This window comes from Ailuropoda melanoleuca, chromosome 18, assembly GCF_002007445.2.
Source record: "Ailuropoda melanoleuca isolate Jingjing chromosome 18, ASM200744v2, whole genome shotgun sequence".
Classification (NCBI taxonomy): Eukaryota; Metazoa; Chordata; class Mammalia; order Carnivora; family Ursidae; genus Ailuropoda; species Ailuropoda melanoleuca.
Window position 1 is genome coordinate 30,784,842 of NC_048235.1, and position 15,493 is coordinate 30,800,334.

Below are 15,493 nucleotides of genomic sequence, written 5' to 3' on the forward strand. Positions count from 1 at the left end.
ACAGCAGCAGCCATAGCCCCGGACAAGGTGGCATCCAGGGACAAGGCAGCTATGAAGCTGTCCAATCAGTCGTTCCATACTAGGGTATGTCATAGTGCTGGGACACTGGTGTCACTCACGGGCAGGCATTTGGGAGATAGGGTCAGCTATGGCCCCGGCACAGCTCTGGCCAATTCCCTGGATTCCGCCAAAGACAAGAAAGTCACCGAGTCGACCTGTGTCCTGTTGTTCCATGAACAAACCCATTCTCCTTGCTGAAGTGATGAACTCAAGCCAGTGGGTATTCCTGGATTTCTACTCTGTGCCTTCTTCTGGGCTTGACATAGGCAAACTGTGAGACCCAAGCCTGCCCCCTAGGAGCAGAGGTTCAACTGAGAAGGGTGGGCTCAGATACTTGAAGCTAGTTAACCCAGAAGGCAGGAAGAATCTCGGTCCTGATGCTCAGTTGTGCTATGTGAAGCCTTCTGGATTGGAGTCATGGGAAAGCTTCGTGTAGGAGGCAAGGTGCGAGGGTGGGTGGACAGGGCCAGCGAAGTTGAGGGACAAGGGCGTCAGGCCCCTGGGAGCGAGAGCAGAGTTGGGAATAAACCTGGAAGGGATGAGGGCCAGATGCAGACCCTGCTGGCTTTCTTGAGTCCTTGTGTTATGCAAGGCCCCATGTGTGGCAGCCCCGTGTCTCTGCCCCTGCAGCATCACTGAGGGGCAGGGACTGTCCTGTTTGCCGATGAGGCCACGGGAAGCCCCCCAAGGGTGGGGTCTGCTCTGATCACCTCCCGTACCTCAGATGGCTGCGGGACGAGTCCCTTGCCCGAGCTAAGTAGCTGGTAGGTGATGGTGCTTGGCTGCAGTGGCAAGTCTGCGAAAACTGAGCTCCCTAGAACAGGGGTTTCACGCTGGGGTGTGGCTGGAGGAACGAGTGGGTGGGGCTGCAATTTGTGCAGTAGATGTAGGACCTAAAAGGAGCCAAGGAGAAGCCATGATGGTAGGAAGAAATCTGTGCTTCCTTTTCAACTCCAGGGAAGCCTCGTCCCAAAAGGGCCAATGGTGAGTGTGTGGGAATATTTCCTCCGTTGGGTCACTTGCTTTCCGGCAAGGAGATGCTCCCCAGCCTCCCCAACACGGAACACCACCAGCTGGGCGGGACTAGTCCCCGTGGCCCAGAAATCGGTGGGACAACTGGCCTTTCTGTCCTCCTCAGGCGTCTAAGGAGTATGACGAAGACTCACTCATCCCCAGCAGCCCGGCCACAGAGACCTCAGACAACATCAGCCCCGTGGCCAGCCCCGTCCACACAGGGTGAGTGACTCCTGTGACGGCGTCTCGCGGGTTCTGGCCCTCCCCGTCCCCGTCTCAGAGAGAGTGCGGAGAAGCCCGACGCGGACCTGCCTGTGCCGTAGGTTTCTGGTGAGCTTTATGGTGGACGCCCGCGGAGGCTCCATGAGGGGCAGTCGTCACAACGGCCTGCGGGTGGTGATCCCGCCCCGGACGTGCGCCGCGCCCACTCGAATCACCTGCCGCCTGGTCAAGCCCCAGAAACTGAGCTCGCCGCCCCCGCTGGCTGAGGACGAGGGCCTGGCCAGCAGGATCATTGCGCTGGGGCCCACGGGGGCCCAGTTCTTAAGGTGAGCGGTCACTCGCGCTGGACGTGCGTGTGCGCAGCACGTGCCCCTAACCCGCCCCGTCCCGCCGGCCCGTGCCCGCGGCCTCAGCAGCAACCACCCAGACCCAGCCCAGGCGCAGGGCAGGGAGAGGCGAGCCCCGGAGCCCCACGCCATCTTACCGCTCTGTCCCGACAGAGGAGCAGAACCAGGCGTGGGCTCCCTTCTTCCAGAAACACCGAGCAGTCCATAGCCCAGGGGCGCCTACTCCTCTCAGACCTTGTAGGACACTAGAGAAGGGGACTGAGAGGACAGGGCTACTTTGGGGCCCCAAGGGTTTAATTCTTTAAGCTCTAAAATGGTATTTCTAGAAGACAGCCCTCCAGCATTGCCCCCAAGGACAAGGCGAATGGGCTTCCGAGGCCTCCCCCTCCTTTTCCGAAGCCAAGTGTGGGCGCTACTTGAGCTCCGCTGTCCGTCAGACACCACGGACGGTAATGTTGGGGCAGGTCTTGCAGGGAGGCCCTGCCTGCCCGTCTTTGTCCAGTGCTGTCCCCGTCACCAATGTCATCAACATTTCCCTCAGATGGAGGCTTCGATGACTACATCGAAAAGTGAAAATCAACACGAAAGCACTCTGCAGGCGGCTTTAGAAGTGGTGGGTGGAAGCTTGGTGGATAGAGGAGGCAGCTGAGGCTAGGAAAGGTTTAGTCCCCCGTCTGGGGACATCTAGAGATGTCTGGTGGGTTCTCGGCATCAGGTCCAAGGTCTGGGTGAATGGGCGAGCCTCCCCTGGGTGGCCGTGGCAGGAGGGCCCCCTGTGAAACGGGATAGAATCCTGTGCTCGCTGTTACTCGGGGGCCTGGCGGTAAGTGAGGGGCCGTTGGAGCAAGTCAGGAACCCAAGGCAGATCTGTTCCTCTGTCCGGCCCGCCCCAAGGTGGGCCTCGCTCTGGCTGTGGGGGGGGGGGGACCCTCCCCCTTCTCCTGTCCTTTCCTCCCCGTGCCCAGCCACCTGCCCACAGGCATGCACACCCACATCTTTATCCCTTGTCCCCCATCTGCTCTGTCCCCTCAGCCCCGTGATCGTGGAGATCCCCCACTTTGCCTCCCATGGCCGCGGGGACCGTGAGCTTGTGGTGCTACGCAGTGAAAACGGCTCTGTGTGGAAGGAACACAGGAGCCGCTACGAAGAGAGTGACCTGGATATGGATCAGCTCCTCAATGGGATGGACGAAGGTAACAGCCCCAGGACACCCTCCTTCCAGAAGGTGATATTTGAGCTTGCACGTTTGGGGTGGGTTGTTGGGGCCGCCTGGAGTTTGGGAAGGTGGGAGAGCCAGGATGGCCCCATGAGGTCCAGTTCCGGGTCCCTGGGACACCTAAGGGGGTGCCCAACCCCACTGCTCGGTGCCTGGGGAGGGGGCGGGCCTCAGGAGCCAGGGATGAGGAGGTCCTGGGGACATGGCGGTGGAGCCTGTGCCCAGTGTGACCAGGTGGGCGGCACTGTGCTGTGTGATTCCAGAGCTGGGGAGCCTGGAGGAGCTGGAGAAGAAGAGGGTGTGCCGTATCATTACCACGGACTTCCCCTTGTACTTCGTGATCATGTCACGGCTCTGCCAGGACGATGACACCATTGGCCCTGAAGGGGGCCTCCTGAAGAGCAAGCTGGTCCCGCTGGTGATGGCAACGTTCCCAGAAAATGCTGTCATCAAGAGAGTGAAGCTGGCCCTGCAGGTGACACAACCTTCCTCCTTGCCCCCTACCCCGCCAACTCAGAGTTCATGGAAGGCGGGAGGAATGCAAGACCCCCAGGAGGACGACCCTCTTCCCCAGGACATCCCCTCACTTTTATCTAATGCCTTAAAATTCCAGTTAGAGGTGTGACCTTAAAAGTCAAAAGCGAGTCGGACGGGTAGGAAAAGACAGGCACTCCCTGTGAAATTGCAGAAAGCTCCGGATAGTGCATTCAGCCCCGGGGGATTCCACGGGGCTTCCTGGGGAGCTAACTAACACAGAGCAAGGGTGGTGACATCCTGGGAATGAGGAGTGGGAGAGAAAGGGGGAGAAAGGGCTCCGGAAAGACAGCTGAGAAGTGACATCAGCCCTGAGACAGGCCCTGTGCTCAGTGAAACAGATCTGCATGGTACAACAGTGGAGGCCCCCCCAACACCCCCAGGAGCCTTTGCCTTCTGCATAAACAGCCTGCTCTCCCTTTGGGGGTGCACTGCCCCTCGTGAGCAAGCACCTCTGCTCCTCGAGGCTGAAGGTCCACCTTTGATGCCTCACAGGCCCAGCCTGTGCCAGATGAACTGGTCACCAAACTCCTGGGCAACCAGGCCACGTTCAGCCCCATTGTCACCGTGGAGCCGCGGCGCCGGAAGTTCTACCGCCCCATCGGGCTTCGGATCCCGCTCCCTCCTTCCTGGATGGACAACCCGAGGGACAGCGGGGAGGGGGACACCACCAGCCTGCGTCTGCTCTGCAGTGTCACTGGTGAGAGGGGCCCCTTCGCCTCTGCTCCATCTTCCCAGCAGCAGCAACTCCTTGTGGCCGCATTCAGGGGAGACGGGAAAAGGGGAAGCCAGCCATCAGCTTGCTTTGACTTCCCTAGGGGATGTGCTCCCTCCATGGAGTAGCCCTGTGACCCCTAGAGGAGGGGTCGCCAGGAGGAGGAGAGTGTGAGAGCAAAGGTGTGCTCAGGGCCACGCAGATGTGCGTGTCTCTGCCCTTCCGTGCTCCGCCCTTAGCATTTTGCCAAGCTCTGTGTCTTCCATCTGAACGCTGCCCCCAGCCCGTCTCTGCTCCCGTTGCAGGAGGAACAGACCAAGCCCAGTGGGAAGATATAACAGGGACAACCAAGCTCGTGTACGCCAACGAGTGCGCTGCCTTCACCACCAACGTCTCTGCCAGGTGGGCCGCAGCCCCTGCACTGAGGGGGGGGTCAGCGCCGCACCCACTCATGCCCCATCCTCACACCCCGACCCGCGCATCCTGCGCTTGAACCCGAGGGAGGGCCTTCTGCTGCCCCTTGGCACACAGAGGCCGCGCACTGACTGGCGGGCATGTCAGAGTGGCCACGCCCACGGCGCACAGCTCCTTCTGTCGGCACGGAGATGAAGCTCTCCATCGGCGTGCCGGAGCAGGCGTCTGATCAGCCCCCTCCTTCTAGGTTCTGGCTGTCCGACTGTCCCCGGACTGCAGAAGCTGTGAACTTCGCCACTCTGCTGTACAGGGAGCTCACCGCGGTGCCCTACATGGCCAAGTTTGTCATTTTTGCCAAGATGAATGACCCCCGCGAAGGGCGTCTGCGCTGCTACTGCATGACAGATGATAAAGTGGACAAGACCCTGGAGCAGCACGAGAACTTCGTCGAGGTGGCTCGGAGCAGGGACATAGAGGTACCGTGCCTGGCTGTGCTGTGCCGGCATCGTCTCCCCTGATTCTCACCGCTGGGCCTGCTCCTATGATCCCCCATCTGCAGTCCACGGCACCGGGGCCCAGAGAGGTGAAGTCACCCTGACTTCACGCAACTAAGGAAAAGGTAGAGAAAGGATTTGTCCAAGTAGTCTGAGCCCAGAGCTCACGAGCTTACCTGCTCTGTCAGGGTTCTGGTAGCGCCCTGATGAGGCAGGGAGGATGGCTGGACAAATGATGTGAGGAGAAAGGAACGGGGACTGGATTTGAACCTGTTGCTGACCCCAGGAGACGCATCGTGTCAAGACATGCAAGGAGCCAGGATCTTTCCAAACGTCTGGCCTCAGAGTCTGTTCTGAGGCTTCCTGGGGGGCTGAGGGCACAGGGTTGGCACTCTGGAGCCCTACCTCTAGTCCCGATTCGGGAACGAACTAGACAAAGTATTGCTTCTCTTTGGGCCTCAATTTCCTCAGCTGTCAGATGGGTTCAATGGTAACTTCTCAGTTGAAAGCATTACGTGCACAGTAGGGATTCCTATATGCATGGGTGAGATTCCAAAATAACGTGGTCCTTTTAGCACTTCTCAGAAACAACCTTTCTGGACAGGTGTAAAAAAAGACCCAGCTCTCCTGGGGAAGCCCTGTGATTCTTTAGTGGTGTCCTAGAGCACTCAGACGGCAATCCTAATCTACCACCCAGGGAGACACAAAGATGCCTGCCTATTCTAAAATCCTTTGAAGTGGGAAAGCATGCCTCACTCATTATAACCTCAGAAACAAAACCTTTTTCAAAACAAAGGGTGGGATTTCCCGGAGCACGGCCCCAGCGTCTCGTGTGGTAGATGGGGTGTGAGCTGGCAAAGGCAAGACCAGAGCTAGAGGCAGGACGGGACTTGCAGTCGTATCTCCCGGACAAGCTGTATTTGCTTTTCTTCTCCCTCCTGCAGGTTCTGGAAGGAATGCCTCTCTTCGCAGAGCTCTTTGGGAACCTGGTCCCCGTCAGAAAAGCTGCCCAGCAGCGGAGTTTCCAGTTCCAGTCATTTCGGGAGAACCGTCTGGCCATACCTGTGAAGGTTCAGATGCACGCTCCGGGTCTAGGTTCGGGAGGCAGAAGGCACTAAGCCTCTGAAACAGCCCCCCGAGTCTTGCTTTTGTGTGCTTGGATTAAGGTGAGGGACAGCAGTCGAGAACCAGCAGGGTCCTTGTCATTTCTGCGCAAGGCCATGAAGTATGAGGACGCCCAGCACATTCTCTGCCACTTAAACATCACCATGCCCCCCTGTACCAAGGTGAGCTGCCCCCTGATGAGGGCCCTTGCCAGAGGGGGTCCCCGCACAGACTCAAGGTCAGGTTCCTCTGAAGGACGACTTCTTGTTGAAACGCTGCCTTTGAATTCCCTGAGTTCCAGGAAGGCTCTTGGCTGTCCTCTGGACAGTTGAGTGTGGCCTGGCAGGGGAGCACGCCCCGGCCCCTCCCACAAGCTAGGAGCAAATGCCAGTGTCAGACGGCGGTATGCGTGTTCTCACCATGGGCCTTGAGCCCTCTAGGATGTTCTTTCTCAAAGGTTAGAAGGAGCCCCACAGGCATCCACCTTGGCACCCCTCGTCTGAGGCCTCTGAGATTTAAAACCGGGTGTTGAATTGCTCAAGGTTACTGGCTGTTTTTGAGGGTTTTTTCAAGCCTCTTTTTCATGTACTTGCTTACCTTCACCAGGCTGCCAGGCCCTCAGAGAAGGGCGCCCTGGGGTCTCAGGCACTGGAAACACCCAGAGTTTTGGGCTCAGCAAAGGCATCCTGACCAAGTATGTTGATTTATCCATCCCTGTGAGAGTGTCAGAGTCATCACTACTCCAGGGACTTTGGAGGGCTCATGCCTCTCCATGTTCTTGTTCTTTTGCTGCTACTGGTAACAGTCAGCCTTCCATGCCCAACTAGGGAAAAAGCAAGGCTCTGTCCATATGTCTGTGACTCAGTTTCTCTTTACTGTCCGAGGAGAGTGTGAACAACTTTTCTTTCAAAAGAGTATTTCCTGCACCCTTGGGCAAGCATCTGGGTGCTTCTCTGCAGAGTTATTTAACCCCTCTATGCCTCAGTACCCTCATCCATGAGATGGGAGTGGTACTAGTACCTACCCGGAGGCTATCGTGAGTGCTGAACAGGGTCTGGCACCTGGTAAGGGCCACACGAGCTTGCCATTATTGTTACTCTTTTTTCTTTTTTTCAAGATTATATTTATTTGCTGACACAGAGAGAGAGAGCACAAGCAGGGGGAGCAGCAGGCAGAGGCAGAGGGAGAAGCAGGCTCCCCGCTGAGCAGGGAGCCTGATGTGGGGCTCGATCTCAGGGCCCTGGGATCATGACCTGAGTCAAAGGCAGATGCTTAACCGACTGAGCCACCCAGGCGCCCCTTGTTATTTTTAATGAAGTCTGTGAACCTCGTCACTCCCTGTCACCTCGACCTCCTCGCACACATCTGGTCTTTGTGTCACGGCTCCAGAGAAGCAGAGCTGCTCACAGTTTGCCAGGACGGGCATCATGCCCCACCCCACAGCCCACGGGCTTGAAGCAGCTCCAAGAAGGGGGAAGCCCCAGACCCAAAGTACCCTTTCTTTGTCTTTCCTCGGCAGGTGAGCAGTGCCGATGAGAGGAGAAGGACTCTGACGCCGCTGGCCCTGAGATACAGCATTCTCAGCGAATCCTCACTGGGTATAAACCTCTTTGCCATGTGTGCTCACTGCCTTTCCAGAGGGTTGTAGGTGACATCGCTCCCCCTCGCTCCTATAAGAGCTTTGTGTTGACGCTCTTTGCTTAGCCTGAGCACAGCACATGGAGGCTTTGGCCCCGGTCTGCACCTACCCCTCACAGGCTTAGCCATCAGGCCAGCGGACACTGAGGTCTGCCCGTGAACTGAGCCTCCGTCTGAGGTCATTTACTCACACCTGCTGATGCTGTGTCCTGCCAAGACTACTGACTGTGACACAATGCTTCTCCCCAGGTTCCCTCAGTGGGACAGACCGAGCAGATATGAAGATGGCTATTATATCAGAACACCTTGGCCTCAGCTGGGCGGGTGAGTTGGGGAATTGGGGGCAGAAATGCACTTTGCCAGGCTACACATACCCCTACAACTCCTTCCCCCTCCTGAGCAACCTCCTTTCACCATCCTTGGTGCCTCTGATGTGTGATTGCCTTGGATGAGTCTGTTGCCCCAGCAATGCCTTTGGGTGCCAGTGCAAAGTGAGCTCCCTCCCTCCTCCATTTTCTGCCTGGTTTTTCTTTATGAGAAAGAATTAGCTTTTTTTTAAAGATTTTATTTATTTATTTGAGAGAAAGAGAATGAGCAGGAGGGAAAGAGACTCTGAAGCAGATTCCACACTAAGTGGTAAGCCCAATGCAGGGCTTGATCCCATGACCCGAGCTGAAACCAAGAGTTGGACGCTCAGTCAACTGAGCCACCCAGATGCCCCAGAAAGAAGTAACTTCTGAAGTTACAAGAGACCTTAGAATAGATCTGAATCTCTTCATCTTACAGATGGGAAGACTGAGATCCAGCTAAATAGAGTGGCTCTAGTTTTTAGCTAGTTAGTGAGAGAACTCTGGAAAACCATCAAACAAAAAACACAGAGACAAAAAACTACGTCTCCTGACCACCTGCCACTGCTCCCTGTATTCACATTGCCCTTCCTCAAAGGGTGGCTTTGTTGACGGAAAGAAAGGAAGAAAAGTAGAAGTCTCAAAATTTTTCTCTTATAATCTCTGACTGTTGCTGAGGTCTACCAGAAGTCCCATCAGCAGAAAGGGCAGACCTCATTTGAAGTGAGGCTGTGTGTGGGGAAAAATACAGTGAAAGCTCAAAATGTTTTTTTGTTTTTTTTTATTATGTTCAGTTAGCCACTGTATAGTACAAGAAGAAAAAGAAAAAGCTCAAAATGTGTTTTACTCAGTCACCGGCCCTATAACTTAATCCATCCCCACTTTTTTGTTAGCTTTCATACGAATGGACTTCCTTCACTCAGCCGCCCTGCAGAGAGGGCTTCAGACAAACTCAGAAACCTTAGCAATAACTTGCTGAAAGACTCTGTGACAAAAATTTACAACGGAAGCTCAGGGACTATTCATTCTTAAGCCAAAAAAGAATGTCTGCTGCTTCTTTGTGTGTGTGTGTGTGTGTGTGTGTGTGTGTGTGTGTGTCTGTGTGTGTGTCTGTGTGTGTGTGTGTGTGTGTGTGGTATGTGTACATTCTGATTCTTACTATCAGTGTCCCTCTGGTCTCCCTCATCCTTGAAATTGGACTCTTTGGCTGTTCTCCCCTCCAAAGCACCTGTGAGAAATAACAATAAAAACAATGGGAGGGAAAAGCAAACATTCTGTGTTACTGCCTTGCATTTAGATGGGAACTTGTATTTTCATTTTAAATGTAAATAATGCCTTTCCCTGAAGAAACCTAAGTACAGAAATGCATTTCGACTCTAATTGCTTCTTGGTGGAAAGTGAGTGGCATCCTGGCGTCATTCAGACAGCCCTGGATTGGGCATCCGCCAGCTCAGCCTACACCCGGCTCTGGCATTGGCTTGTTCTGTGACCTTGATGAGCGCTGGCCATGCTGAGAGGCTCAGTGTTGTCATCTCATATTTGAAGTGATGAAAGCAAGAAAGGACATTCATTCGTTCATTCATTCACTACCTACTTTTTGAGCACTCCTCTTCCTGCCCCACTTTCTGGAGATACAAAGATGCGGGAATCTCTGTTTCCCTAGATACTTCTGGGTAAGAAGGACTACCAAATCCACGGGGAGACTGTCCTTTAATGCCTGGTACTCCCCGCCAGATGCCCCCCTCCACGGCGCCCCCCTGGGGGGCCAGAGCCTGGCTCTGGCGTGGCTCACCCCCTGCCTCGGGTCTTTGCTTGCAGAGTTGGCTCGGGAGCTGCAGTTCAGCGTGGAGGACATCAACAGGATCCGCGTGGAAAACCCCAACTCCTTGTTGGAACAGAGCGTGGCCTTGTTGAACCTCTGGGTCATCCGTGAAGGCAAAAACGCGAACAGTCAGTACCGTTAAGCTAAGGAAACCTTCTCTTGCCAAAGCCCGTACCTCTTCGTGCAAGCGATTCTTCCTTCCCGTTCCAGTCGTGATCCTTGCCTTTGGAACCAGTCCCTTTTGCACTCTGTCTCTGTCTCTCTGTCTCCCTGACACACACCTCTCAGGGTCACGGGTCCTCTAGGCAATCCTGTCATGAGAAGAGAGGAGAACCTTGGCCTCAGCCTTTTCCCCAGCTGAGTAAGAGAACGGTCACACGGGGACTGAGACAACCACATAGGTGCGGGGTGTGTGACTTCCTGTCACATGAGCACTGTCCTCTCAGGACAGAGCGGGGGAGAGGGGAGCAAATCCTGCCTATATGCGGGAGTATCTTTTCCTCCAACCTGGAGGGAAGATTTGTCTCACTCTTTCCAGTTCTTCCTCAACTAAATTCCCAACCCTCAGGAACACTGAGAGGGAATTGAGTGTCTGCATTTGCATCTCAAATTGACTGCAAGGACCAAGGTTTTCAAAAGGACAGTACCCAGTTCTCCTCACCCTCACTCCCTGTGGAATTCCTCTTAGATGACAAACAACAGTCTTTCCATGCTTGGAAATTGGCCACCGTTAGGGGTTTGGAAAAGATCTGTGGAAGGATGACAAAATATCCCCCAGCAGGTAGCTTTGATTCTGACAAAAGAGGGTGCCTCCACATTCTGAGAAGATAAATCACCCCCATCCCCCACTTCCTGCCTGCCTAGCTCTTGGAGCCCCCCCCCCACATTCCCGCCCCACCCACAATGATGAGAATCCCCCAGCGAGCATCCCTTCTCTTCTCCCCCCTGCAGTGGAGAATCTGTACGCAGCCCTGCGGAACATTGACCGGAGTGAGATCATGAACATGCTGGAGGGCTCCGGCAGACAAAGCCGCAATCTGAAACCTGAGCGATGGCACGGGGACCGGGACTACTCTTCGTCACCCTCCCAGATGAATGGTGAGTGTCTCCTGGAAGGAGCTGGGGCTGAGCCGGGCGCCACTTTCTGGGCACCAGCACATGACAGTTCACGAAACCATCTCTCCCTTTGGTGGGAGGTGGACCTCCACACCCTCCCTCCCTGGTGGTGGTGGGTGCAGAGGCAAGCAAGAGAGACAGGTGTGCACTCCTGGGCAGAGAGTCTCCCTGAAGCTCTCTGCGGAGACAGGCTCCTGGTGTGGTCCAGGAAAGAGCTGGGGTCGGGGCAGGGGCTGGACTCCCCGCCCCTCTCTTTAGTTCTGTGCCAGGAATGGACCCTCTTGGGGCTTGTGTTCCCATCTGCAAGACAGTCAGTGATAGAGAAGCAAAGGGCATGGAGATTTGGGCCCAAGAGCTGATGTGGATAAGCCAGCTGGTGTTTTCAAAGTCCTATTGCAGCCCTTCTGTGAGGCTAAGTGGGCTCCTTTTTTTTTGAGTCTAGTCTCTCCTTCTCTCTCTCTCTCCCTTTTTTCTCACCCCATCTCTTTCCTCTCCCTCTTTTTAATGTGCTTCAAGCATGGCGCAGACCCCCAGCGTGACCAGTCCCAAGGGGAGGAAGCCCAGAGGCCCCTGCCCTTTGCCCCCAGGAACCCCACTTGGTGGGGGGTGCCTCCCGTGCACCTCTTTCCTTACAGCGGCAGTGAAAGTAGCCACCTGCATGAAGGAGAGGGGCTGGGGTCCCCCACGGCCTCTCCCTCACTTGCCCTCTCTCCAGCCACTGGGCGCAGAAATAGCAGAGGCCCTGCTCTTTGGTGGGAGCCAGGAAGCTAGGGTTCTGGTCCCTTCTTTCTTCCTGACTCCATGAGCTGCTGGGCTATCTCCTCCTCTTTAAAGTCAGCAGGTTAGAGTCAATTCCTAAGAGTCCTTACAGACCTTGAAGAAACCATTTTACTTCTCTGGTGCCCAGTATGTCACCAAGGGCAGCCGCACCACGCTGTCCTCCCCAGGCTGCTAGTTTTCGGGCGCCCCTGGCCACGCACTCCCGTGCTGGCTGCACAGGTGCCTGCGGCCCGGGGTCGTGCCCGCAGCAGGTGAGTTCTAGGTGGCTCTGGGCGTGGGGCCTCCTTTTGCCAGGTGGAGCCTGTGCATGCTGAGTCCCCACACGTTTCTCTCTCGCGCGTCCTGTGTGTCCTGAAACACGCCATCTAGCACCACTGGCCGCAGGGCTCATCTGTTGATCACGTCCTGTCATCTTTCTCTTCTGCCTCTGACCTCACCTGGGCCTCTAGTCCGCTCATTCTCTCACACTGCCTGTCTCCACTGTCTCCACCTCGGCCAGTGTTCAGGAGCCGTCCACCTCCACAGATGCATGTCATGAAAGACTTCCAGCCCTTCCTCCCCACGTGTCCCACGGCTGCGCGTGAGGGCGTGTGTGCACGTGTGTGCAGGGGGACGGGGGTTGTCTCTGGCTCCAGGGGAGGCCGCGTACTGCGCACTGCTCACTCTTCATACTTGGCATCGAAAGGCTCCGAGACAGTGGTCCACCCCACACCCCTCAGGGGACCAAGCCAGAGTGCAGCAGGGACTGCTAAGGAGCCCAGCTCCCTTCCGCAGAGAGAGAAAGGGAGGGATGCTGAGGGATGCTGAAAACTTCAGGAAAACCACATGACAGAACGCTTCTCCTTTTCTCTGTGATATCTGATCACTTGGTGCTGTTTCAGTCAGGTCAAATCAGCAAGCTTTTGTTGCTTTGTGTCCCAATTACGTACCTAGAGGCCAGCAGGCACATAGAATTACGCGAGTATAAACAAGGCAGGACGACAATTAAAACTATGTTACGAGGGTGGATCCCATGTTACATGTTCTTACCACAATAAAATTAAAAAAAAAAAAAAAGAAAGAAAGAAAAAGAGTGCCAGACTCAGGCATCTGTGAACCTCCCATCAGCTGCAGGACTCGCAGCCCCAGTCAGGCCTGGGGAGGCCAGTGCCTAAACAGATTTCGAAATACTGGTGAAAAAGGCTGTTTTAGTTGGTCTGCTCATTTGGCAAATAGTTTTTGAACACCCACCACATACCAGGCATTGGTCTAGCAGGAGAGAGAAATCAGTTCTCAGACAGACATGCACAAAGATCCCCTAAAAGTCTGCCTCCAGGGAGCCTACCTTCGGTTTGGAGAAAGACCGTAATATGTAAGTGAATGCTAGACCGCACTAGCAGAGGGAGGCAGGAAGCCAGGGCGGGAGCAGAGCTCAGAGGCAACAGGAGCCCAGCTCTTACAGACTACCCTGAGGACACTGGGTTCACTGGATTAGACAGAGAGCCACTGGAGGCTTTGGTGCGTAAGAGTAGCGTGATTTAACTGCAGCTTTCAAAGGCTTCCCCTCCCTACTTTGTTGATCTTAGACAATCACAAACTGAATGCTTCTATGCGTCCTGGCTTCCCTGTCCAGCCTCGTCACCCATTCCACCCCTCATCCAGCAAGCCTCCTGATGGACACCATGTGCCCTGATTGGTGCTCCCCCCCGTGGCCCAAGCAGACACTCATGAGCAGACACTTGGCTCGGTCTGCTCTGCCTTTCTGGCACTAGAATTGGCTTCTGTGTGTTTATCCTGCCCTCTTCCCCGTCCCAGGAAGACCACCCCATATCTGGGTACCATTCTGGCCTGTAAAGAAGGAACAGGAGGGCTGAGAGGCAGAAGGGTGGGGAGAGAGCAGCCGCCTGTGGTTCCCCTGGCACTCCCCTGGGCAGGGGCTCATGATGGCTTGTCCTGCTGCCCGCCCAGCCCGCTACACAGATGTCACAGTTGGACCTTGCCTCCTTTGCACTTTACCTTGCTTCTTTGCTTGTCTGAGCCTCCTTATGAAGTGATGGGGATGAAGGGCAGGACTTGGGTGCTCTGTGCTGTCAGGGAAACAGAAACTCGAGGTCTGTTTTCCTTCCGTCCTGGCTCCTCTTGCCATAGGCACCTGCCTGGTCAGAGCAGGAGGGGGCTTAAGTTCAAAGGCCAGTTTTCTTCCCCTCCACAGGAGGGGACTGCCCTGGGCTCTTGGGTAATAAACATGAAGAAAAATATTGCTTATAAAACCAAAAAAAGAAAGAAAAGCATGTTTCTAAAAACAAATCATATTTCTCATATAAGAGGGAAAAAATGGACATCTCCCATCCACACTTGTCAGTCTATTTGTTTGGTAAGTTGGACTGTGGAAATGTCTGTTCAGAAATAAAATGTGTTTCACTTCTGTCAGCTCCGGAATTCAACTGGTGAATGTGGCTCTTGTCTGAGGCCAGGGTGGTTGTCCACTCCTTGTCTAGCTTGCTACTAACATTGAACTCTGAGGGTGATCATTACATCTTGCTTAGCAGAGATGCAGCAGGATAACCAGAGAGGAGGAGAGACTTGGGGAGGGGCCGTGGGCCTGTGCTGTGTCCCAAAGCAGTATCTGTAGTTGCCTCTTACCTGATCTCCCCAAAATGCAACCCCAGAGTGGGAAGCTCCAGACTGAGGGATGGGCTGGTGACTCAGGTGTGCCAGAGCCACATGAAACTGTTAGAAAGACAGGCATTTCTGAAACTCAACCGAAGGGACTCAGCAGACCTTATTATGGTCTGGTCCACCCTAGATTTTGTGAGATAATCCTCATGAGGATGTGCTCAGGCCTGAGGAGCATGGCTCTGACTTAATAGTAATTCCCACTGGCACTTTGTATGGCCACCTGCAGCCTCCGACCTAAGCTTATGGGGCTGTGGCTAGATCAGTGGGTATCCTCTGGAGCCTGAGAGGCAGCAGTGAGGCATACACCATAAACACTTATTACTAGAGGAGGGGCTCCAGAAAACGCAGGAAGTCCTGGGAGAGGGTGTGCATGAGTTCTCTGCATGGACACATTTCATTTGGGTGAAATTCCACTAAAGTAAACACCATGAAAGTTTTAAGGAAGAAAGGTCCCCAAGGATAACCAAATGAGCCTCAGGTATTCTGTGGCCAGGAGAGCTACCCTCTTCCTGTCTTTATCAGGTCTTAATGAGATTCCCAAAAGTGACAGAATATTCACTTGGCTATAACCTAGGGGCTGTTTAAGATGAGGTAAATAAATAAGGACTGAATATACCCTCCTGCTTAAAATAGCCCCCCACACCTCAAAATGGGCCAAATATATGAAACAACAGCTTTCATGACTTTGGACATTAGTCAACAAAAGACAGTGATCCATGGGACATGGGAAACAATCAAGGAAAACTCTGTAATTGACAGTTTCTAGGTCATGCCATAGGGAAGAGAAATCCAAGAAGTTTCCCTAGGTTGAAGAGAAGTTGTTGAGAGAGAATGGGGCAACTAGAGTTGCTGAGATATAGAGTACCAGGGGAGACATAGGTGCTTAGAGAATTCTGGAGATCTTCAGAGGGTCCCTCACAAGTTTTGGTTGAGTATTAATCAGTGATTCCTAACAGTCAGACTGATCATTCAGAGACATTGCATAGGGAACAAAAAAGGGTCTTATCTGGAA

General features: G+C 54.4%; 1 protein-coding gene across 7 annotated transcripts in view; it reads left to right on the plus strand.

Annotated features, from left to right (window-relative positions):
* ANK1 (ankyrin 1) overlaps positions 1–15,493 on the plus strand; it is a 129,259-nt gene that overhangs the window by 87,574 nt on the left and 26,192 nt on the right. For all 7 annotated transcript variants that reach the window (XM_034647507.1, XM_019798971.2, XM_034647508.1 and 4 more), the window contains exons 25-37: positions 1,199–1,296; positions 1,398–1,622; positions 2,676–2,836; positions 3,123–3,334; positions 3,889–4,093; positions 4,414–4,510; positions 4,770–4,998; positions 5,961–6,086; positions 6,183–6,302; positions 7,640–7,718; positions 8,008–8,082; positions 9,924–10,055; positions 10,879–11,025. In XM_034647507.1, coding sequence (XP_034503398.1) covers positions 1,199–1,296; positions 1,398–1,622; positions 2,676–2,836; positions 3,123–3,334; positions 3,889–4,093; positions 4,414–4,510; positions 4,770–4,998; positions 5,961–6,086; positions 6,183–6,302; positions 7,640–7,718; positions 8,008–8,082; positions 9,924–10,055; positions 10,879–11,025 — 1,906 coding nt within the window. The remainder of the gene's footprint in view (positions 1–1,198; positions 1,297–1,397; positions 1,623–2,675; positions 2,837–3,122; positions 3,335–3,888; positions 4,094–4,413; positions 4,511–4,769; positions 4,999–5,960; positions 6,087–6,182; positions 6,303–7,639; positions 7,719–8,007; positions 8,083–9,923; positions 10,056–10,878; positions 11,026–15,493) is intronic.